Source organism: Rosa rugosa, chromosome 2 (genome assembly GCF_958449725.1).
Source record: "Rosa rugosa chromosome 2, drRosRugo1.1, whole genome shotgun sequence".
NCBI lineage: Eukaryota > Viridiplantae > Streptophyta > Magnoliopsida > Rosales > Rosaceae > Rosa > Rosa rugosa.
The window spans coordinates 63,032,952-63,057,583 of record NC_084821.1 but is presented as its reverse complement, the minus strand read 5'-3'; the positions used below and the strand labels follow the sequence as shown (position 1 = coordinate 63,057,583).

The following is a 24,632-nucleotide window of genomic DNA, read 5'->3' as shown; positions in this document are numbered from 1 at the left end:
AAAAAATAACAGTCACTCATCTAATCTCACCCTTTATATATTTTAATATCAAAAAAATTACATCAATTCATATTGCAAGTACCCATGCACTGTCAGTGCATGGAATATACTCCCATTGACCCAATGAATAGGGTTTTAGGGCTGAAAGCAAAGGGTTTATCCTTCCTGACCTTATAGTAGGATAGGCTCATAGAATTCCGATCCCTAAAGGCCTAAACCCAATGACTCATCTGACTGTGGCTGGCACCGTCTTCTGTTCAATATTCACTCACATTCACATTAATGATGAGTCTGCTTTGGTGCATGTGTTTGCCAAAAGTATCTTTGACACTTTGACTCATGACCTCACCCACACAAGAATGCACATACTCCCCTACATTTACTTGCTTCCAAACTATTATTGCTATTTTATCATTTAATCACACTAATCCCCAACCAATCACTTGATCTCTTCAATTAATCGCCAATAACTCTGCGATGAAACAAAAATGAAAATTTACTGTTTAATGGGTGTTACTTGTTAGCGATTTATTCTCGATTAGTCCTGAATATATAAGTTATGTTGTTATTTCAAAAGTCTAAATTTAGATTTCTAATACAATGTTCTGACAACGACTTTGTGTATTTGTGATTATTATTCAATGAATTTATATGTTTTTATAAAAATAAAAACTCATTTGAGCATTTGGCTTTTGCCTTCCTTTTCTCATAGAAGAGCTCTTTCAACTACTTATTCTTCCCAAACCTATATTTTTAGTTTTTTGTCTAATTACAATAAATTTTCTTGTATTAGGAACTTAACGAGTGTAGTTTGGCTTGTCTATTCGCTATGTTTTTTCTCATAGCTTATAGGCTCGCTTTTAAGTGAACGATAAGTTCAAATATAGTTGGTCTATCCTATGTGCCACTGTGGCTCCTCTACGAAACCTTGTTCTGGCCATTATTATGTGTCAGCGGGGGGTATGTAATGGCCTTCTTGACATGGAATTACCATTATTTAAAAAAAAAACTAATTATTCTTCCCACTATAATTATTAAACCATATCCATACAAATTTCTTCTTTATTTTCTGAGTTTTCTTCAAAAATCTTATAGTTGATAGAATTACAGTGGCAGACTGCAGAGCACAGACAGTCAGTGATCTGCAGAAAATCTTTTCCTTGCTAAAAATGCCAACCAATCTTGATCAAAGGGTTAGACTTTGTTATTTCTTACAGCTGTTTGCTGCCATCTGGTTGCTGTAAAAACCTACCCCCGGCTGCTATCATCATCCTATATGGTAAGATTTTTGAAATAGATTGCTTTGAAATTTGAAACCATTGCTCTTCTGCAGCAATAAATTTTACAACTTTTTTACTCCAGATCTACTGACCACACCATGCTCTCTCTTTTACCTGCTCATTTTAATACATTCATCTAGTATCTACTCTCCTCCCTCCAGAAAATCGATCAATAAAATACCTATTAAAACACTTCAATTCATTCACCTACAAACTGTTCATGTATCTAACAAAGCATGAACCGGTAATTAAAATCTTCTTAATTTAACCATATTGTTGAAAACAATCAATGCAGGAAGCCATTTCACCCCTGACAAGTACTGTAATTTTCATATATATATATATAGGTGATATAACTGAAACTTCAGGTAGATTCTGCAAAAACAGTCATACATACACAACTAGTCAACTAGACATGCACTCTTTAGAGAGTAGGTGTTAGTTGAGTTGACAACTTGACAGAATACATAGATATGAAAGCCTCAAAATTCAACTCACCAATCTCTTAAAATGATTAAAAACACAAAAGAAAAAAGAAAAACCTTTAAAATAGGAAAAATTTTGGAAAAAAAAAAAAGATTTCTTTTAGGTAGGTTCAAATTTTCAAACTTGAAAGAGGAATAAGTAGTGAGGGACCATTAAAAATTCAAAAGGCAGACCAACAGTCCAAACACCAATGGCCTTCATTAAGGAAAGGAAAAGCTTGTTTTAATTATGAAAGCCAAACCAAAATTGGGGGTACAAACCAGCTAAGCTAGATTTACAAGTAAATTCTTGTCACACATGACTCAGTAAAATTTCAAGCCTTTTATAGTAAGTTTTTTGTGATTGATTGATTATGACCCGTCTGCTTTTAAGTTTTACAGGCTACTATGCAGAGAAAATTGAAATTCCACTTTTCATCATTGTCACTGTTGAAATCCCTCTCTGGCTTTAATCATTTCCCATCCTTTGTCCTTTCACCAAAAACCAAATAAATTCCATTGAAAATTTTTTAAGTAAAAAAAGAAAAGGGTCATTACATCGGCAATTCCTCTCCTGTTCAAATCCCAGCAACCACCATCTAGGGTGGTCGGCGAGGAATGGAAGCTCGTGCAGACTTTGCCACGTCATACTGGCCCCACTCATGTGGGTCCAGGTACTGACGTGTCATTATTGAAAATATAAGAACACAGCTTCTGATATATATAAGTAGGGAAACTGTGTCCTGCCTGCAAAACGGGTCAAAAATACAGAGAGAGAAAGGAGACTGTCAAGTTTGTTTCTTTCTCACGCATTTCAGTTCTGACTCTCTCTCTCTCACACATTCTTGTTATTCAGTTTGGTTTTGTTAGAGAAGAAACTTCTCAGAGATTCAATGGAGTACGAAAGAATACACAAAGTTCAGGTAAAGATTCTAACTTTTGTGTGCATGAAGAAAAACAAAGGTCCATTTTTTTTGTCTTTGAAGCTATTATGCATATGAATGGAGTTTGTTTTTCTTGTCTTTGGTTGATCAGAATGGACTTTTATTTTGGGGTATCATCTGAAATGGAGTGAGATGAGAAAAGGGTAGCGAAAACCATGTCTTTTGATGAAGCTGGTTTTCAACTTGAACTGGGTTTGTAGTGATTTTCGCAAGGGTTTTTGTTTCTTCATTTTTCATGTTTTTGATTAGTAGTAAACTTCTGTCTCTATCACTTTTGAGATTATTTTATCAGGAAAGTTTAACTTGAGATCATGAATTGGTTTAACTATTTTAAGGTTGAGTTTGTTAATGATGATTTTCCAATTTTAGGCTACCCTTTCGGTGTTTGATTCCAAATTGAGAATGATTGGAGTAATTTAATTATTGGGTTTTGCTTTCTCAGATGATTTCTTTGACAAAGATTGTAACTTTTAGCATTGTAGACTGAAGAGTATGATTTGGTTTTAATTTTTCGATCCTCATAATTTCAGACTGGTATAATTTCTCCTAGTAAATTGAGGATGAAACTTATGGGGCCTCACCATCACACAAAGAAAAGTGGATCAAACAATAACTCCTCAAGAACTTCACCTTCTAAGCTTGGGGATTCTGAGTTTGTCAAAAACAGCTTGTTGGACACCATGAATGGAGATGAAGAAGGTTTGTCTCTCATTTTCTTTTATTAGTAGCAATGAAATTTGTCCTATATCAGGATTTACTAGCACGTAAATTACCTGCTCGGCTTACTGAGCTTCAAAATTGGTTTACAAGCATCTTTTAAATTGCTACACATATCTTCTCTAAATTGGTTTACTGATTAAATCTTATGATGCACAGTTTCATCGATTAGCTTAGATGTTCTGTCTACAAATTTGTCCAGTGAAGTTGCACTGCCAAGAGAAAACGGTGATGTCAATCGTGCTAAATTACAGCAATGTACAAAGGGTGACGGTGGTAATTCGAGCACAGTTTACCCCCTGAGGATAATGGAAGATGATAATCTTGATTATGACAGTAATGCCAGTTCATCCAGTTTTGAGTTCCATAAAGGGGAGAAATCAGTGCATAAACACATTTCAAGAGCACTCTCAAGAACTATGCCATCTAAGTGGAATGATGCTGAGAAATGGATACTGAATAAGCAAATTGTGCAAGCTAACTTTCCTAGGAAGAATGCTTTACAAAACCAAACAAATCGGTTGCCGGTGGCCAATATGGGGAGGGTGGCTCCTGAATCTGCAAATTATGATCACAAGCTAAATAGCAGAGTAGCAGACACAAAGCGAGTTGATTTCTGTCTACCTGCATCGCAGATTGGCTTTGATAAGTTCTGTTTTGTTTCTTCTGAATCTCACCCCAATTCAGGTCAAGCTTGTGGAGGCAATGCATCATTTGATGCATCTTCTCAAAGTAAAGATTTAAAGGAAGTTGAGGACAGGCCCTGCTCAAAAAGTTCGGTGGAAGAAACTTCCACAGGTACCCTCGGCCTTTCGTTTTGCTCTATATTTATAATTTTAGACTTCATATCATGTGCGCATGCTCTATGGTACTGTCCTGAAAAAACTTGAGCATGTAATTCTTTTAAGCATACAATGCTACCTACACTGTGGACTTAAAATTTAGACCAAATACAGTGTGAAAGTGCCATGAATTCCCATGTAAACTGGGTTGATAGTTCCTTTGTTGGTGCATTTAAACAGCACAGCAAACAGGAACCAGGTTTACCATTGTATAATGTTTCCTTTCTTTTTTTTCTTTTTTTCCTTTTTTTTTTTTTTTAAAAATGAGGTTGGGTCTAGACAAGGTTATATATTATGAGGCAGGGGTTATTTCAGGGTTAGGGTTTTTTTGTTTCCTTGATTTATGAACTAATTAAACTATAAGCCTTTAGTGTAGAGACAGGGTAAAGAATTCGTGAGAAATATATACACTAATTTGTTCGGAGTTTCTAGCAGAGGCAGTAATTAATTTTTTGCTTTCCTGATTTATTTAAGCCACTTCTGCCATAAGATCAGTCTCAATGAGAGACATGGGAACAGAAATGACACCAATCCCAAGTCAAGAGCCTTCAAGGACATCTACTCCTTTAGGGGCAACAACCCCGATCCGCAGCCCAACTTCCTCAATCCCCTCAACTCCTCGGAGAGGTGCACCAGCTCCAACACCTACCACCGATGAGGAATCACAGAAACAAATTGAAAGCAACAAGAGAGAATTGTCAGAAGAAGAACAGAAGCTCAAGACGAGGAGGGAGATTGTAGAACTCGGTGTCCAGCTTGGTAAGATGAACATTGCTGCTTGGGCAAGTAAAGCTGAGCAGGAGAAGACAAAAACTTGTGCTGAAACAGTTGATATGGCGGAACTTGAGCGGGTTGAATTTGAAAAACGTGCAGCTGCCTGGGAGGAAGTTGAAAAATCTAAGCATATGGCAAGGTTTCCGCTCTAACCGAATAACCCACATTTCTTCCTAATAGATGACTCTTTTCCCTTTGTAATATAATCCGTGTAGATATGTTCAATCATCTCAACATGACTAGAGAATGCTATCATTTCTCAGATATAAGCGTGATGAAATCCAAATCCAAGCATGGGAAAGCCAGCAGAAGGCAAAACTAGAAGCAGAGATGCGGCGAATAGAGGTATTTTTGAAGTTCTTTTTCTTTGCGACTTCTGTCAGCAAAACTCTGTTCTAAAGTCACAAACCTCACGACATATTGAACCACAAACTTGAAATGATATTCTTTTGATTCCCAAAATCATAATGTAGTTGGAAACTTTTATCTGTCATGATCTGTGAGAGCCCTTTTCAGGCTCAAGTTGAACAAATGAGAGCTCAAGCTCAATCCAAGATGATGAGGAAGATAGCATTAGCAAGTCAAAGATCTGAAGAAAAACGGGCAGCCGCAGTAGCGAGAAAAACTCAGAATGCAGAGAAAACTGCAGCTCAAGCAGAATATATTCGCCAGACTGGACGAATGCCACCTTCTCATTACATGTGTTGTGGATGGTTGTCGTGAAAGAATTCTGTAGGAGCAAATGCTTCATGCATAGCTTGGCACAAGTAGCCTCGCGTATGTATTGGGAATATACATCATGATTCTCAACGAGTGTTGTGGTATGCTAATCTTTGTGTATGTACGCAGCAACCACGGTGTGTTGGTTGTTACATGAAGTGATTTTCATGTGAATCTTAAGCATCTAATCATGTTCCACCATTGTTTGAATCTTAACGAAGATATGGCTTGGATCAGCTTTGGCATTGTTTAGGGGTTTACTGAATAATAATATCCCAACGTTGAAAAATTGATGCTTGCAAGTCGCAATCAAAATGTAAGATTACAACATTCTTTCTGTTATACAAAAAAAGAGCAGAAATTAGTAGAGAACCTAAAAGCAATTTGAAACGATATCTAGGTTTGTGGTGTTGCTATTAGGGTCGTCTGAGCAGAATTTCAATAGATTTCTACTTGAAAATATGAATATACATAATGAATACACAACTCATTGCGACCAGGACCCTGTTGGCAAAATGTGACTGAATTATACCAACAAAATTTTGTCGGTACTAAATAATTTATGACAATCATTGCCGAAGAATTGTTGTTGGCAGAATTGTTTCATTTTTTTTTCTATTTAAAATAAAACATACACTCTCGAACTAGAACACTCTTAAAGTTGGGCTCTTTGAGATTCTAATCTCCATATTGGCACCAAGGTAGAGAATCCATCAACATTTCAAAAGTGTCATTTTATCAAAATCGTCAGCTGTAGCTAGATATTTTAAGTCAGTTTCCCATATTGTGCAAAAAAAAATAGAAATTTTTTTAAGGACCGATCTCTAGATTTATGGTGATACACCTAAGATTCATTTATTGTTATCAGTGTTATACCCGTGCGATGTCCGGAGTAATATAGTATGAACTTCTTGTTTTTTTTTTTTTGAGGGGGAACTTCTTGTTTTTTTATTTATCTCAAATTTCAACAACTAAAGATAATAAAAGTTACGAAACTACTCCGAGCAATTTTTATATTGAAATTGTGTTTTTGACCCACTTTGTTTTCTTTTCTAATTTTCTTTTATTTTATTTTAGTATTTTACCATAATGACATTTTGGATGATTTTTATATAAAATAAATTTATTTTATTCATTTTATTCAAAGGGCATATATGGCAATCTAAAATTTGGTGAATCCTTTAACACTAAAATTTGGCTTCTATTTATAGTAGTAGAGATATGTTGTGTTTTCTGTATGAAAAAATGAATAAAAAATAAAGACATTTTTAGTTGATGGATATTTGGATGGAAAGTGACTAAATAATAACAATGGATTATCATCGCTATACAAAACGACTAAATAATTGATGACAATCATTGCCAACGAATAATCGTAGGTAAAAATTGTTTCATTTTTTTTTTCTTTCTTCTCTAAATAAAATAAAACAAACACTATTACGGTTCCTCGGATTGTAGCCATGAAACGACATCCTGTAATGGAGAAAAACTAGAGAATTGAAAAAGAAAACTAGAAAAATGAAAATACTGATTTCTTGATTGCCCAATTCTTCTCCAAGCATACCAAGATGGATTTGGCTTCTCTGCTATAACTATAATTTGCTAGAAAAAAAAGTGCATCATCTGGCCCTTAAAACTTCTTGATGTTTCTTGATGTGACATCAGCTGGCCCTTAAAACTATATCTGACGGTTATGATGAAATCCAAGCAAATTATAGCAAAGTAAATTATAGCAGAGAAGCCAAGTCCTACAAAGATATAGCAACTGGTTTTGACACGTGTCAACAAACCAGAGGAGACTCAACTAACCACTACAGCTCAATATTCCCTCTACGAAACTAAAACGGTATGTAACATAGTAAACAAAACGCTGTGTTTACAACACATAACAAACACTCTTGGGATTGAACACTCGTGAGGTTTGTCTCTCAGATATTTTAATCTCCACATTGACACCCATGAAGGAGAATCTGTTCAAGTGTTGTCTTTATAGAAAATTGAGAGCTATGACGTACAATTACTTTTAGTCTGTTTGCCATACTTGGCAAAAATAGAAAAAATTTCAAGGACCCTTATATAGATTTGTGGTGTTGCTCTTACGGTTCATTTGTTTTTATAGGTTGTGTCTACGAATAGAATTATTTTAAATTTTTACATGAAAAAATTAAATAACAACTTTCTGTGACGAAAATACTGATAAATTCGGTCGTCATCACACAAAATGAATAAAGAATGCACGACAACCATTCCGATGCCTTGATTTTTTTTTTTTTTTTTTTTGAGGAGGAAAAGAAAATTACAACCTGAAACCCCTACTACAACCAGAACTAAACTGATCAAAATTAAAAGCGGACAAAGCCGAGAAAGGCAGCTTTCTTGACCAAGTGATAGGAGTAGAAGACTTGTGACCCATATTTGTAACAGCATCAGCAACGAAGTTGGCTTCCCTGGGAACATAGGAGAAGGAAATAGCTTCGAAATTGCTAGTCAGACTCAGGATGTCTTTCACAAGAGTACGAAGACGCCAAGGAGGAGCGCATTTCTTGTTGATGGAGTCTATAATTAACTTGGAGTCACCTTCGACATAAAGCTTTCGACAGTTGAGGTGGAGGGCATGATAAAGACCATCACGGACTGCACTTCCTTCAGCAATGGGGACAAAAGCATGACCAATGACTCTCGCACCAGCAAAGAGGGGGGAACCATCATGATCCCTAATAACAAAACCAGAAGAAGCTTTCTTATTGTTGACAACAGAACCATCGAAATTGAGCTTGGCGAAGCCAGCAGGAGGAGGTAACCAGTGGATAACTTGAGGGATAGAAGCAGGACCCTTGAAGTGGCAAGGGTTGTTTCTTCTGTAGTTCTCACCAATGGAGGCCGCAGCATGAACCACCATGTTAGGAAGAGAGGAGGAACGTCTGAAAATTAGATTATTCCTCGCCTCCCAAATTTTTCAACAAAGAAGGAGAAGATTTTCAGTAATAGACTTTTGGTAATCCTTCCTGAACCAAGAAAAAAACCAATCTTCAAAGTTTTGGAAATCTGAATTGATAATACCAGCAGAGCGCCAAACATTTGCAGCAAAGGGGCAGGAGAAGAAAAGGTGGTTTATGTCCTCATCCCCTGAGCTGCAAAGGGCACACAAAGAGTCAAAATTAGTAGAATAACGAGCAAGTCTTGCCCTAGTTTTCAATCTCCCCCTAGCTAAGAGCCAAGAGAAAATCTTGACCTTCGGAGGAATGTCAAGTCTCCAGATTTCATTCAAAATTTTAACCCTCGAATGAGGAGCAACAGAGTCACATTGAATCCAAGTGGCAGATTTAACAGAAAAAACACCACTAGAGGTTGGACCCCAAACAAATTCATCCTTAGAGTTCAAAGCAGGAAGGCGAATACTCAAAATAGAGTTAACAGTATCATGATCAAGAAAAACAGAAAGTTTATTAGCGTTCCAACAACCATTATCAATATAATCACTCACATTCTCATCAATATTAATAGAATTTCTATTAGTAGTCGAAATAAGATTGATCAAAGGAAAAGAAAATGCCCAATTGAAAGTCCAGAAATTGATGTCAGTACCATTACCAACAATCCAACGCATACCCTGGATTATAAGATCTCTATTTTCAAGAATACCTTTCCAGGCTATAGAATGGTTGCCCTGCTTAGTTTGCATGAAAAAAGAATGTTTTCTTAAGTACTTCCTACGAACAATATCAACCCACCAGTTATCATGATCATAGATCACTTTCCAGCCTAGTTTTGCCAAAGCAGCCTTGTTGAAGGAAGCTGCCGGCCGAATTCCAAGACCACCTAAGGATTTAGGCAAGCAAATTTGGTTCCAAGCAACTGGGGGGAATGACAATCCTTACCCCAGAAGAAAGATCTAGTTTCTTTGTCAATGGCTTTAGTAACTTTTGGAGGGCATTTGAAGCAAGACATAACATGGTTTGGCATTCCAGCAATATTAGACTTTATAAGAGTAAGTTTCCCTGCTCTAGAAAGGGTGGCCTTTTTCCAACCACTGAGCTTATTTGAAATCTTCAAAAGTAATTCTTTAGCATTCAAGGGGTCTTTCCAGAAAACAATATTATGGATCCCTAAATATTTACCAATTGAAACTTTATGTTGAATTCCCAAAATATTTGTAATATCAGATTTAGTATTATTAGAGGTCTTAGAGGAATAGAAGATAGAGGACTTATTTCATATTTTCTCTTTTTAATTAGAATAAAACAAACACCCTTCGGAGATTCTAACCTCCATATTGATACCGATGGCAGAGAATCCATCAACATTTTCAAAGTGACATCTATTTCAAAAATTGTGAAGGATTTTTAGTCAATTTCCCATACTTGGCAAAAAATAGAAAAAATTTCAAAGACCGATTTTCAGATTCTTGGTGTAATCTTTTATTTTATTTTGGTTGTGCTTGAGCCCCATCATCCTATGTTTCCCTCTAAATTTCTAATTGAGAATACTTTGGCCAACTAATGCATCGTTCGTAGATACATACATATATGCTTAGAAAAAGTATAGGGGAATTATCCCAGCGCCTATGAGAGCAGCGCTGCTCTCCCTCAACCCTAGCCCACTGAGGCTAGGCCATCTACCTCCGCCCACCAACAGCCGATCTCTATGCCAGCCATGGCTCTGGCCATTACACAAAAACAAAAGATGGAATGTGATGGTGAGGGTTCCGACTCAACAAGAGAAAAGTGACTCCCATAGTATAAAGGGAGCTGGGTTGGAGTTGTTGTATTGCTAGCCTACCCTTTTATTGGTCCTATTATTGTGGGGATGGTGTCCACCTTTGTCACCATTCATCCCTCAAAAACGTTCCATCTATCCATACTACAGACAACCCATAACATGCATTTGAAAACCCAAAACCTTCCATCTCATTTTCACATTTTAAATGTGACATTTATAACACCATGTAGTCCAAGAAGTAAAATGCTCAACGATAACTTTGCCTCTCCTGTCTCTTCCTATCTTCCTGATCTTTGCTATAAAAATCTATGGTACTCGAGTAAGTTTTAGAAGGGGCATGAACAAGGACAACATGTGCCTACCGACACCATCTCAGCACTCGAATTATTGTGAAGAAAAGCTGGCAAACACTAGTCATCAGTATAAATCAGAAAAAGTAGTCTGACATTCGATTGTGACGGCACAAACGGGTTATGTGTTTCAATGATGAATCCTGATATTGAACAGCAGGGCCACAACAAAAATGAAGCAAGCATCTCCTGAAGCTAATATTTCAGAGAAAATGATACTAGACCTTTTAAGGTTCATACATTTCCAATAAGATGATTAAAGCAAAAGGTGGGGCTTCAATTGTTTTGTTTTACACTAAATTCAAGAACACAGACAAGGCTGTCAAACAATGGAAGCACTCAAGAGTTACTTTCCGACCCTAGCTGGTATAGAGGCCCATCACATGGCATCTAAGTCATACACAAGTACTCTCAGAATCAAGATGTCAAAAAATAACCATTACATGTTCCCCTTCATGGCATGTCTAGTTTTATGTAGACCCTCATCAGAAATAGATTGCAATATATTGAGGCTATTTTCACAAACATTAATCTCCTAATACATATATGTATTGTATGTATTTCGACAGAGGGAAATACCAAAAGAAATATAAGTACCATTTAATTACAGTATTAGCTTATATATAAACTAAGCTTTTAAGCTAGTATTAGGCGTCCTTCCAACTCTTAATAAAAGGGTCGAAAGAGATGCAAATATTACAGAATATTGATTGAGAGAATGATATCTTAACTGGTTAAGTACTTCAGTACTCGAGTGATCCCACCGAAGTTATCCCACTACTCAAATTTCTCGAGTCCTGCCGGCTTCCTCCATATTCATCACAACTATTGCCGGAGAGCCTCTGCATTGGGACAGACTTCAGAAGTTCTAGGCCTCGTTTTCCCATTTGCTGCACTTCTTGTGGTGAGAGTATTTTGATGCACCACACACTATTTACAAACTCCCTGGTAGGTATCAGAATAAACCACTGAATCAAGAGTGAACTAACTGACAATTGAGTCAGAAGGAACAAACATAAAAGTAAATAATTTGAGTTTTAAAGATGCACCAAAAAGTTTCACTGTCAAAAGTGTTGAATGTTTCAATCAAATCTAATAAGATAGATGCGAGTCACATTGCCTACAAACCAGAAAGAGGAATCCTAGATAATATGAAAACTATATGAGGTCCTGTGGAGGTGGAATTAAGTGTCATTTTTGCAAAATATAGTGCATAGGGAAACACACCTTTCTTTCTTAGCAGAGTAGTAAAGCAATACTAAAGTTTTCTTGACAATGCATATGTTAATGTTCACACCTAAAAAACTACATGACCAATTTTTAGACAAGTATTCTACAGTGCATAGCTAAGAGAAACCAAAAACACAATTATGGAAGTGCAAACTCACGGCCAGGGGTCATCCCCGAGGAGAAGAACATCATTCTCCCGATCAACAAATACAAGCTGCCAGCCTGATCTCACAGGGTCCTCCAACTCGCCTTCAAGGCCAAACATACGAGCAAGCTCACTACGCAGCTCATGGTAGCTGCTGAACTTGGTAATATCTAATGACCTCCCGAAGGACCCTGACTTGTAAACCTGCGATAATTATGTTGTCAGTTTAGCAAACAAGGGAATGGAGACACTGCATAAGGAAACTGCTTATTGTATAATTGAAAAAAATAAAGGAACTTAACAGGATTAAACCAAAAGTTACAGAAGAGATAAGATATTGGTTCATAACGCCTAACCAGTCCCCACTGGGAAGAATAATATGATTTAAAAATTAAAGACTCGACTCACCTTAACAAAATTTCCATTTGGTGGGTTTTCATGGCCCACGTTTTCTGAAGGCTGCAGGAAACCTGATTCGTCAATGCAACTGGAAGGTGTAACTGCTGGATTGAGTGAGAAATCAGTTCCTGTAGTGCTCATATAATTAGAAGGAAAATGTATTGTTGTAGAATCACTATCGCTGCCAACTCCTCTAAGGTTTGACATCCCATTCTGCATGAGGAGAGGTGAAGATTCTATATTGATACCAAATAAAAGATGGGTTTGAGGATCGGTGCTTCCTTCTTGGTCTATTGAGCACTCTCTCCCTGGAAAGGGTGGCAATGAAATAGGATTCTGAGAGATGGTAGTTTGCGGAGGTCCCAACTGTTCCACCTGGGGAAGAACACATTGAGAAACTCCAGATGAAAGAAGAGGTTCAATTGCCGCTCGCTTAGATGGCCAGCCAGAAGATGATATTAATGAATTAGTTCTAGGCATGTTGAGCAGGTTGGAAGATTCATCCTGCGAAAATGAACCCATGAGACTCTGCAAGGGAGATAAGATGGTGCTGGTTGCAGGGTTCCCATTTGAATCAGAAAAGCTCTGCTGTTGACATAGTGACGTGATAACTTGCAAAGATGGTGACTGGGATTGAGAAGCAGAAGCAAAATGATTCATGGAAGAGACAGCACTTGGAATCTGCTGATGATCAAGTAGCTGCTGCTGTTGGTTACTGAATGAGTTTTGGTGCTGCAATTGATGCTGCAGGTGCGACTGAGTTGGAGTCTGAGAATGTGACTGACGATGGTTTTCTTGAACACCTTGAAGGAAGGCTGGTTGAGGTTGAGACTCTTGCACCATCTGGGGCTGCATCAAGGCAGCAGACCTGCTGGGGAGGTTTTGGGTTTGCTGAAACTGCAGAAGGGACGTATGTAGCGATTTGGAAGGATCTACGGCCCTCATCTCCTGAAGGGCAGCAGCAGCCATAGCCTGGTACATGTCTGTCTGCAACCCAATCATAGAAGCATCAAGCCTTGGTTGCATCCATGGTGTGACCCCAATGCCATGATAGTTCAGAGATTGGATTCCACGGTCTCCAGTATCTCCTCGAAGCCACATAAGTGGAGTATTCATGCTAAGGTCATCTTCCCTCATTCCTGAGATAGAGAGGAATATATGATTTAAGAAATTTCCTAGTGCCTCAATAAAAGGAGATGTAAACTAGGAAGTTGAAAACTAACGAGCTAACAGTAAACAAGTATACCAGTAAAAGAGGGTAGTCCAGGTGGCCATGGCCGCTTAAGCCTAAGGGGGAACGGAGATGGATACATGGGAAATGTTGTTAATGGTTCAATCTCCCACAGGGACACTCTTGGCTGCCTCTCCCCAGCTGTGGATTCGTCCCAGCCCACCTGAATTTAGTGAAAACTTGCATAAGTTTTGACTTTTTCAGAAGAATATAAAAGATATAAGCAATGAACAAGCTTACAAAGTTGCAACTATTAAACAATTTATATTAAATGTCCTCAACAAACCTTGACTGAACGCCAGTGTGAATTAGGCCAACGAGCAGCATCTAGGTCACTTATGCCAGTTATGGTTCCCATGTAGCTGATAAAAAATAATGTCAGGTATCAACCAATAGAATATGATATGATTAAAATCTTCATATATTGAGACACCCACTGGTTAAGAGCTTAAACACCTACCGGCGGACACTTGATTCCTCTGTTTCAAACAGCATCCTAAAACGCATGCCAACAGAAATACAAGTATGATAGACTGCTTTAATGTACTTGGCCAGGGGAATGACAAACTCTGATGGACTAGCCCTGCATGAAAGGTGTAGCAAACTTTCAGCAAACCGATGAACCGAAAAGATTTGATATCATAAACATATATAAACATACCTTGGATTATAAAATATGGTGAAACGACTATTTGTTGAAGCTGCATGAGCTGCAGCGGCAAGAAGTCCCAAGTGCATGCTATCACTTGATAAAACGGATGAAGGCATCACAGTTTGTGGTCGGTTAGCTCGCCGGATACCAAGGAGTAGTTGATTTTTTTCGTTCCTTAAGCAGGGAAAATACAATTGGTATGAGACTAAGTAATTAAACAACTGTTATCCCTTCAAAAGAGCAGATCAAGCTAGCCTAAATAGACACAGCAAAGAGCAAGTGAACAGCCTACCAGATGAAAAGAACTGAATCTCCAGCAACCAGTCTTTTAGCACTTACAAACACACTCCACCCTGTAGTAAGGAGATGCCTTTTGGGCTGGCCTGAAATAAAAAGGTCAAAAATAGGCATATGAGAGATGAAAGCCAAACCTTCTATTTACTTCTATTTTCAACATGGTATTCCTATAATACAAGTGCAAAAGCCAAACGAAGTCGCAATGGCTGGAAATATAACGAATGTTTAGTGAGGTGAATTTGTTGCTTTATACTCATCATGAACCACACTTAATTCTCACTATCCACTTCTCTCCTTCAAGAAAATTGACCTACGAAAGCTCACCGCGAAATATGTGTCTAAACTTCCATTCATTATCATGCAGATCCCTTGCAATTAACTCTTGTGCTGGTGGTTGTTGGGAGAAGTCCTGCATGTCAAAATTCATGAACTCAGAACCGAAAAGGGAACCCAAAAAAAAAAAAAAAGGAAAATCCTGAAATTGAGTAGATACTCGAGTAATTTTTTCACAAGCCAGGCTAGTTGTATCTATTTGAAATTTATTATGTTAGATACATTTTTCTGCCTATGTTGACTTTAGTTTGTGCAGAAGAATTGAAGATCGCGTACAAAATAGTGAAAATACTCAGTACGAAATTTCCAACAAAGGAGATGCATAGTGCCACTATGATTTAAGGTAGAAGAAGGCATAATCTCATCTCTGCTTCGAAACAAGCATCAGAATGAGTGGAAATGAGTATCATAGTCTCAAGGGTATGAAACACCAACTTTTTGGTAATATTATTGCACAAACCATACTAATAAGCTGAAAAGTGAGTCATAATTGATTGTTAATAAGAGAACTTACCAATGGAGGAAACACTTTTTCAGCAGCCCGGCGAGGAACAGAAAAACCACCATGGGTACTAGTGTCACTGGCTGTCAAAGTTTTACAGAAATAGTTTGTAGGCTGTTTGTTAGGGCTGCCTAATCCTGCTGGAAGGTAGCCGTCCTTTTGCTCTTGCTGCAGATGAAGGTTATTTACAAAATAAGGTTCACTGAATAAGACCAACAATTCCAAATCCAATCAAGAAATAGTGGCATACTGGATTTAGCGGTTGTAAGGTCATTTGCGCATATACTTCATCTGTCTCGACATCTGCCTGAAGTTTAGCAATATTCAACTTTTAGAAACAAGCATTTTAGCCAAACTATAACAACCCAATCGAACAAGCCTTACATGCATTGTCACATTGTGGAGTTGACAGATAAGTTGTGGAGTTAAGCTTGGGTAGTTAGGAATATGGGCATCCACTTCCTTGTTGGTTGATGCAGCAACCTACGTTAGAACAGCATTTCAGTATGCGCAAGTGATATAAAAATATAATAATAGTAGTATTTACAGAAGATTGATCACCCTTTGTTAACATGACTTGATGAATGATCTCTCTTCGTCAAACATCTTTCAAACCACCATTTTAAAGCAGAATAGATGAACTTATACATACGAACCTGTTCACTGTGACCTTGAGGAAAATAAACTACACGGCTACCAACAGCAGGTAGACAAACAAGGGGACCGGCACAAGCATGCCAAAGTTCAGAATTCAAAACTCTCTTTTCCCCTGCAAAATCCAATTCAGCAAAATATCAATACACTTCATTTGACATAAAATTGAGATCTAAAGAATGCTCAATATATCCGAGGGCCTAATTAAGAGCGAAATAAATTCTTCATCAGTAGGGCTTTCTCGCAATCATGGTAAACTTCCAAATTTCACACTAATTTTGAAGTTTAGCATGATTAAAACGAGATATACATCAATCCCCAAGCACAAGAAAATGACATAAATGAGCAAGTACAGCCAAATTAAACCACTGCCAGCTGAGAAAATGGAGGAAAGAGAAGAATCCACAGCGGTATTAAATATACGAGCTTGCTGAAACATAAGTCTCCGGGAGGAAAAAAAAAAGGTCGAAGAGACGGATACAGCTAGAAAGAGATTTGATAGCTTAATACAACTAACTGGAATTAACTACTAACTTGGGTCGTCAAGATTGTAAACCGAATGGAACTTATCAACATCAAATCGTGAACTCAATTTAACATCCTGACAAAAAAAGAAAAACAAACACACAAAGAGAGCAATTTTACAAACATTCAGCATACCTTCCTGGGGTTGAGGACTAAAGCCAGCAGAAGAGAGCCTCATCTTTGGAGAGCTTCAAAAAGTATTTAAACCAGGTCTTAATCACAATAACTTAACACAAAAATTCACCCAAAAACCCCTGAATAATCCCTTTCTTCACCTCCTTTCTTTTCACCACACAATATCATATCTTCACCACACAAAACCCCATTCAAATCCCAGCAAAGGAAAACACTTGATGCACAACTTTACAAAAAGCAGGAAGCTTCACATTCATGCAAAGCAAACCATAAGGACCCAACTACTAAATCTTCAACCGAAACCGGTTTCACTACAAAACACGATCGCTTTCAGCCTCATTCGCACCTGATCAACCTCACCCCCACCCCCCAGAATGTCCAACCTTTAATCAGAGACCTCATTCCACAACCTTCAATAAAAAAGCCTCAACATTTGAAACCCCCTCCTCCACCTCTGAAACTGACCCTCAAGAATCACAGCTTCAAAATCAAAACTTTACACAACCCACTTAACCAGTCTCAAAAACCAAGCATTTACAGCAAACCCCAGAAAAACCCACCAGCCTAAAAACCCAACACTGCTGAAAGAAGCATCAGATCTCAGCCTCAGAACCCCCAAAGCCTATGCCACCATGAAACCCAGAAAGCACTAGATCTCAGGCAATGAAAAACCCAAATGAAAGCTCCATCAAGCACACAGCCTACACATTATTCTCTAAGAAAAAAAAACAGAGCTATGTGATGAACTAGCCTAGCACAGAACAGAGACACAGATACTGTTTTCAACTAGAACATGTGCAAATATAGAAACCAAGAGTTGGGTTTTGATTCAAATTTTTCCAGTAATGGAAACACAAAGTGACTTGCTTGATGGGTCTGGAAGCGGTGGTGGTGTGTAGTTGTGTTCTTAGTAGAGTCGGTACTTCTCTACTGCTTGCTTGGTGGCCTTGCCACTATTGCTTTACTCTCTCTCTCTCTCTCTTTTCTCTCTCCTCTCTCTGCTCCAATCAATCAAAGCACAACCGCCATTATTTTCGGTGTCCTTTTATACCCAAGAGAACAAGTAAAGAAAGAAGCTTTATTATTAGAGAGAGAAAGTGTCAGATTTTTCTTTTTCACAGAGAAGGTTTCTGCAACATTTGCTCCCTTTGTTTTGATAATTTTTTTTTTTTTTTTCCCAGTGGTTTAGGAAATGAAGGGAAAATGGGCACAATGGTGAGGGTGACGGTTTTTTGCGGAAATGCCCTTCAAATCAAAGCAAAAGAGAAGGAGTGGAAAATGTGGGAAGGAAGAAGAAACCAATTTGGATTATAGTCAAAATGCATGGAATGATTAGATGGCACTATACACTAAAGTGTATTTGGCGATAGACTCGCAGCTGATGGTTATGCTTTGCAACTTGATACTCGCTATTCGAGATGGGCCAACAAGGATTCCATCTACAAAATAAGCCGAAGTGCTTCATTTTTAACTGCTAATTAAGTGCACTGCATAAGATGAATTTCATGCATTTTCATTCATTTAGTTCCAAAAGATGGTTAAAAATAGTTTCGAACTCAAAAATGTGAAACATTCTTCAACCACTAGAACTACAAGTTCTCACTAATTTTATGAAGTTGTTAGTTATAGCAAAGCTACATATTAACTAATAAATTGTGATCATTTGAACGTATCTTAATGAGCTAATATATTATTTTGGTAGTGACATTAAGTTGCATGCATTTTGAGTATAAATGCAGTGCCAAAAAAAATTCCCATTACTCTTTCTGCCAGATATGTAGAAGATTTATGGATATTGTCTTGAAGACAATAAAAGGAATGTGTACTGTTTAGAGGAGTGGGCGGCTATTATCATTTCTGACTTTTTCTTAAAATTAAGGTTGCATTGGGGTTAGAAGGTTCAATTACAACAATGAAACTTGCATCCTAGCTACCATGATTGGCACCGCCTATACATGGTCTTTTGACTTTAATATCTCCTATTCTAGGTATGTCATGGCTATAGAAAACAAAGTTTCTCTAACATAACATTTTATTATTATTGTGTTTGGTATCTTACCGTCCATTAGAAAATTTCAGGATCGATATATAATAATACATCGGTATATAAAATATAGACCGACTTGCTATATTAATAGACTAACTCTAGTCGTAAATTATCTAGAATTTAAGTTAAGCTAGTCTAAAAATAGATGAAGGCATAAAACCAATTTACCTATGTATCGCACTAGTTCACTTAATATATCAATTCATTAATGTATCATAGATAAATCATTTTATATTATTAAATTTTCAATGAAAACTATAAATTAGGATATAAAGAGGTGATATAGTGATTAGAGGTGATTTTTTTTTTTTAGGGGAACTAAAATAATTCCATTGATAAAATCTTAACGACCGTACTAGGTCAAGCTAGAAAGATCCGAGAATCCTTCGATTACATCCACTGCTCAATTTATTCGTTACTACATTCTAGGAAAGAAAATGCAAAAACTAAGTCCAAAACCAAAACAAATGCAACCAAAAGGAATCTAAAAACTAATGCTAATACATCACCCTAAATCAAGGCAACTAGAATGAAAAGCTTGAGGCCTAGTGACCCTCATGGTGTACCTCTCCACCTAACAAACCAGATTAAGCCAAGATCAAAGTAATGCAGAGCATACTTTCCTAGGTCTCCTGGGAAAGTGGAACATGCACCCCATCCACATCAGTAAGAGCGCCAAGATCAAAACCCACCGAGTTTGTTGCCATTGAATCACAGCCCTTTGATTTCACCACCGATTTGGAGGCATAAGGGCTCCCATGAGCCCTCCCTCTCTTCTTCGTTCCCTTCCCCTCCGAGGTGATAGTGACCTCAAAGACACCCTCTGACGTCACAGTGAAGCCCATATTCTCCAGTTGGAGGGTGGTAGAAACCAAAGCCAAGCTGTACCTGGCACCCTTCTCATCTGCTTCATCTTCATCCTCCCTTTGACGGCAAGTACCAGAAACCCTAATTGGGTCAATAGATCTATCAGGTAAGGCACGGATGGTGATTCCTTTCCTCTCCTTATGCAACAGATTAGGAAGAGGAAACTTAGGTATAAGGGCCGGCGACAAAGACGCGACACATTGGCCCTAAAAACTAGGGCAGGAGCTGCGGGACCCAGTAATCCCAGGCCACCATTTGCAGGCACTGCTTCCTCCTTTTGCTCACAGGGACACCGAGCACCACAGTGATTGATCATGGAACAATCCCGGCATCAACCCAACAATTGCTCATAGAGAAATTGCAAGGTAAACACGTCTATTAGAAAGACGCGAACCCGCCACACCAAACTTTGGCCATACCACGTCGGATTCCGGGATTGTCAACTTGCAGCACTAGACCAATGGTTTCTCCGATCCAGAATTTCCACCCAAATCTACACGGAATCCAAAGGGACAGCAGCAATACCAGAGAAACCATCATAATCATTGAGGAGGATCATCGCTCTCTGAAAACCCCAAGGCCTTCCTTCCTTCACACGGTCAGGTTCTTGTTCATTTGCAAACGTGAAAAAAAAATGATCTCCACGAGCCTGCACCTCCACTGGCACTGAAAGCTGCCACATAGAGCATACTACACTCTGGAAAAAATTAAGAATCCTGAATCCCAGCCTGAGCACTGTTCGATCAGTCGTCTAACCAAGAAAAATTGGTGAGCAACAAACCCTTTGTCAGGGTAGGAAATGTTGTTGAGATCCACTGGCTCTTAGTGTTTAGAGAAGCGGGGGGCTCGGTGCGGATGGGGCCGATTTGGGCTTGATACAACAACTAGACTGGAAAATTCAGTAAGCCCAAAATTCAAACTGCAACCGATGTAAAATTCTTCGACCAGATTTTCAGTGTCACCATTTTATCGATGCGAGCCGGTGCAGTTTCGGCCCAAAGCGCAATGGAAAACATGCAATCTAAAATGGGAAAGTTGATAACCTGCAGACTTGAAAAAGAAGGGAAAAAAACAACTAAAACCAAATGCAAACCATTCCACTGAGCCTGCCACTCAGTCTGAAATAAATTGGTCATTACAACTTCACAAACCATTCAAATGAACCAAATGCATAAAATAAGGGCTAAATACAAATTACTACCCTGTGGTTTATGTACAAAATCAATTTAGTCCCTGAACTTCTAATTTCATCAAAAACACCCCTGCACTTTCAATTTTGATCTAATAGGTCCAATTTGTTAGTTTTCCGACAATTGAGTTATTTAACTTGTTAATGTGGATCATATATGGCCTATGTTTTATGATGTGGTGTCAAGGTGGTCTGCATTGTCAATTTAGGAGTGAGTCCTACTATTAAAAATAAATAGTTTTTCAACAAATAATCCAACTATTTGAAAGAATATTAACGAATTGGACCTATTAGATCAAAATTGAAAGTGCAGGGGTGTTTTTGATGAAATTAGAAGTCCAGGGACTGAATTGATTTTGGACCTAAACCACAGGGTACTAACTAGTATTTAGCCCATAAAATAAAATGGAAGTTCATACAATTGTTAAACAATAAACACAGACCATTCCGAAAGTCTATATTCACCAAATGCAAAAAAGAAAGTAGTAGTTCATCTAACTGCAAATTAACCAAACCTAAAATAAAAAACAAACAAGCAAATGCCAAACTACTGATCCATCTTCAATCTTCCGCCAAGCAAATGCTGGTCTGCTCACTCTGCTGCAGGCCTTCACTTCATTCCACAAAGTCACTAACAACAGTAGAACCTTCATCTATCAATCAAATTCCCAACAAGTGCAAAACAGAAAAGGAGAAAAAAAAAAAAACAAGCCAACTCATTAAGTCATTATACATCTGCGAATGCAGCAATACATATTACATAAAACTGAAATGAGCAGAAAGAAACAGAAATCTGGAAAACAGAAAAATAAACAAGTTCAAAACCCTTACCAATTTCCAGGTTCTCCAACTCCTCATACAGCTGCAACTCATCTTTGGTTGGTTCCTTATATGCATCAAATCCGCTCCCCTTAGCCAATCACTCAAGCAAACCAATCCCTCAACCATCCTAGGGATTAGGGAAGCTCTGAAAGGGTCCACCACCCTCTTTTCAAGATCGAATGCAGATCCGGACGCCACAGTTGAGGCAGGTACAGCAAACACGTCTTTGGCGATTTAGGACAGAATGGGGTATCTTGGAGCATTCTCCTTCTACCAAGCCAAAATTTCAAATTTGGGGTTTGAATGGTCTTCTGAAGCTTCCAATAGGTACTTGTCCAGCTCATTCTTGATCACCACAACATCTTTCTCCTACCGCAAAAGCTTGAACTGATGCAGGTTTGCTACATGACTATCCTCCTCAACTCGCTGATCCCTAGATTCGATCCTAGACATTGTCACACTCCTAGAAGCTGCTGCTGCAGCAGGATCTTTGTCTGCAACTCAAATAAAAATAGAAAGTAGTGAAAAATGAAAACAAATAGATTATGTGCAAAAAAAAAATTGTAAAACTGATTACCTGCATAAAAATCAAACAGTGAGCTCAAAATTTTCTTTACTTCATTGATCATCACTTGCACACCTCCTTCTCCTTGGTTGACTTGCAGCTTTGGGAAGAAGAATTCAAGGTACAACAGCTTGTATCTTGGATCTAAAACGACAACAATAAGCAGAATTTGGTTTAAATCTTCAAGCTGCAACCAATACTTGTCAAACTTCTTTTTCATCGAGGTGTTAATGCTAACAAGAAGAGGATCATCACTAGCCATGCACTTATCAAGCTCACCAACAATTGTCCACATCCAAAGTAGAGGCTCATTAGCAGTTACATGCTTAGTGGCACTAAACTTGAAGGCTGCTTCATAAAAAATCTTTAGAAATTTGATGAGTCTTGCTGCCTTTTCTCAATCTGCAGTTCTAGGAGGCCCTTGTCTCTTGCTTCCACCCACTCTTTCTTGGAAGTAACTCAAATTGTTGATCTTCATCCTCAAACCTCAAAAAAGCCTTCTTGTACTTGCATGCAAGATCCAACATAAAGTATGTTGAATTCCATCGTGTGCAAACATCTAAAGGGACAATTCCTCCCAAGTGCTCAATCTTTTCTTGAGCTGCACACTTCCTAAACTTCTCTAATCTTGCTAGACTCGATCTAATATACTTAACAAAATTTCTAATGCCATCAATAGTGGAGTCAAGCTCATCCATTCCATCCCTCACAATGAGGTTCAGAATGTGGCAGCAGCATCTCAAATGCAAAAAACTACCTCCCAACACCTACTGATTCCAGTTTCCTATCTTCTCTTTCATGTAGTCTAAAGCCACCTGATTTGGACTTGCATTATCGACAACGATTGTAAAAACCTTATCAATCCCCCACTTAATCAAACAAGATTCAACCAGCTTGCCTATTGTTTTACCCTTGTGATTTGGAATCACACAAAAGTTTAAAATCCTTTTGTGCAACTTCCAAGTAACATCTATGAAATGAGCAGTCAACACCATGTAATTAATGTTTTGGATACTTGTCTAAGTATTCGTTACGAGTGAAACCCTTTGCCGATTACAAGATACCGACCCCCTAATCCCCTCCTTCTCAGCCTCATAAAGCTTCCAAATATCTCTAGCTATTGTTCTCCTAGAAGATGACTTAAATTGAGGCTGAGTCACCTTCATGAACTCTTTAAACCCTTCATTCTCAACAAAAGAAAATGGCAGTTCATCACGAACCACCATTTTCGCACAAGTTAGCCTAGAAGTGGTCTTATCATTAGCAACATCAATTAATTTACCTTCATCTCAGCCGAATTGAAAGTCAGGTGCTTTTGCCTCTTATTCGGGTCATAAATCGGCCACTTCCTGCATTGATACATCTGTGTACCCTCATTGCTAATGTGCCATTGCTTCTGGAGCAGCTTGCGTAGGTTTGGGGGCAGTACTTACACCTTGAACGCGTTGGCTTTATGTAACTCCCATCCAGATTCTTTAGCTTCTTGAAATGTTGCCACACAATTGAGGAGTTCTTCCTTTTGCTTGTTCCATCTTCATCTTCAGGAAGTGGTGGAAGTGGTGGAAGCGATGGGGGATGATACTAGAGCAGAACTCTGAACAACTGCAGCTGTAGGACTTGGTGTAGGGGTCATCCCGATGCTAGAATCTGCAGTTCCAGTTGGAGTAGAGTAGAGGTCGGAGTTGAAGACATCCCTTCCATAATCTGCAAATAACCAATTACAATTTCAAAACAATGAAACAAATGGCTTTTGAAAGCTTATAAGTTGAGATCAGAAAGCCCTAAAGCTAAACTATGAAATCAGAAAGCCCCAAATGGTTTTTGAAAATCCTAACTCAATTTTGAAAGAGAGAAACCCCAAACCAGCAAACTACCAGACATCTTCTTTAAAAAAGAACACGCACATTACAATTTCAGTATTTCACAACCAGAACACCCATCAAAGATCAACCTATCACACCATTGGACTCCCATCAAACGATAATCTAAAATTCTAAATGATTTGAACACCCATCAAATATCAAAATAGGACTAAATACTCGTTACTCCTCATACTTTTGCATGAAAAATAGTTTAGTCCAAAATTTTAAAATTAAACAGTTTAGTCCTTATTCTTTCTAATTCTCACACAACATGTCCTAAAATGACTATTATACCCCTCACTTTTTATTTTTTTATTTTTCTCTCTTTTTATTTTTTATTTTTTCTGCCTCTATATATATATATATA

General features: G+C 38.0%; 2 protein-coding genes across 2 annotated transcripts; one reads left to right on the top strand and one right to left on the bottom strand.

Annotated features, from left to right (window-relative positions):
* Positions 1 to 2,475: 2,475 nt before the first annotated feature.
* LOC133729211 (uncharacterized) lies at positions 2,476 to 5,986 on the top strand. Its single transcript, XM_062156697.1, has 6 exons — positions 2,476 to 2,667; positions 3,219 to 3,387; positions 3,565 to 4,203; positions 4,722 to 5,160; positions 5,285 to 5,366; positions 5,538 to 5,986. Exons 1-6 carry the CDS (start codon positions 2,638 to 2,640, stop codon positions 5,742 to 5,744), a joined length of 1,566 nt encoding a protein of 521 aa, XP_062012681.1. The 5' UTR covers positions 2,476 to 2,637; the 3' UTR covers positions 5,745 to 5,986.
* A 5,309-nt stretch (positions 5,987 to 11,295) lies between these two features.
* On the bottom strand, positions 11,296 to 18,101 carry LOC133729210 (auxin response factor 6). The gene is made up of 14 exons (XM_062156696.1): positions 16,914 to 18,101; positions 16,256 to 16,368; positions 15,984 to 16,082; positions 15,850 to 15,906; positions 15,612 to 15,767; positions 15,089 to 15,173; positions 14,760 to 14,850; positions 14,477 to 14,641; positions 14,276 to 14,398; positions 14,102 to 14,177; positions 13,831 to 13,978; positions 12,594 to 13,723; positions 12,199 to 12,389; positions 11,296 to 11,755 (listed from the first exon to the last, which is right to left on the bottom strand). Exons 1-14 carry the CDS (start codon positions 16,954 to 16,956, stop codon positions 11,554 to 11,556), a joined length of 2,679 nt encoding a protein of 892 aa, XP_062012680.1. The 5' UTR covers positions 16,957 to 18,101; the 3' UTR covers positions 11,296 to 11,553.
* Positions 18,102 to 24,632: the final 6,531 nt, after the last annotated feature.

Coding starts and splice junctions, on each gene's coding strand:
- LOC133729210 (XM_062156696.1), bottom strand. CDS start 16,956: ATGAGGCTCTCTTCTGCTGGCTTTAGTCCTCAACCCCAGGAAG. Junction 14,851..15,088: donor GTTTAGACACATATTTCGCG/GTGAGCTTTCGT, acceptor TTTTTATTTCAG/GCCAGCCCAAAAGGCATCTC. Junction 11,756..12,198: donor CTCGGGGATGACCCCTGGCC/GTGAGTTTGCAC, acceptor GATACCTACCAG/GGAGTTTGTAAATAGTGTGT.
- LOC133729211 (XM_062156697.1), top strand. CDS start 2,638: ATGGAGTACGAAAGAATACACAAAGTTCAG. Junction 2,668..3,218: donor AAAGAATACACAAAGTTCAG/GTAAAGATTCTA, acceptor TCATAATTTCAG/ACTGGTATAATTTCTCCTAG. Junction 3,388..3,564: donor CATGAATGGAGATGAAGAAG/GTTTGTCTCTCA, acceptor TATGATGCACAG/TTTCATCGATTAGCTTAGAT.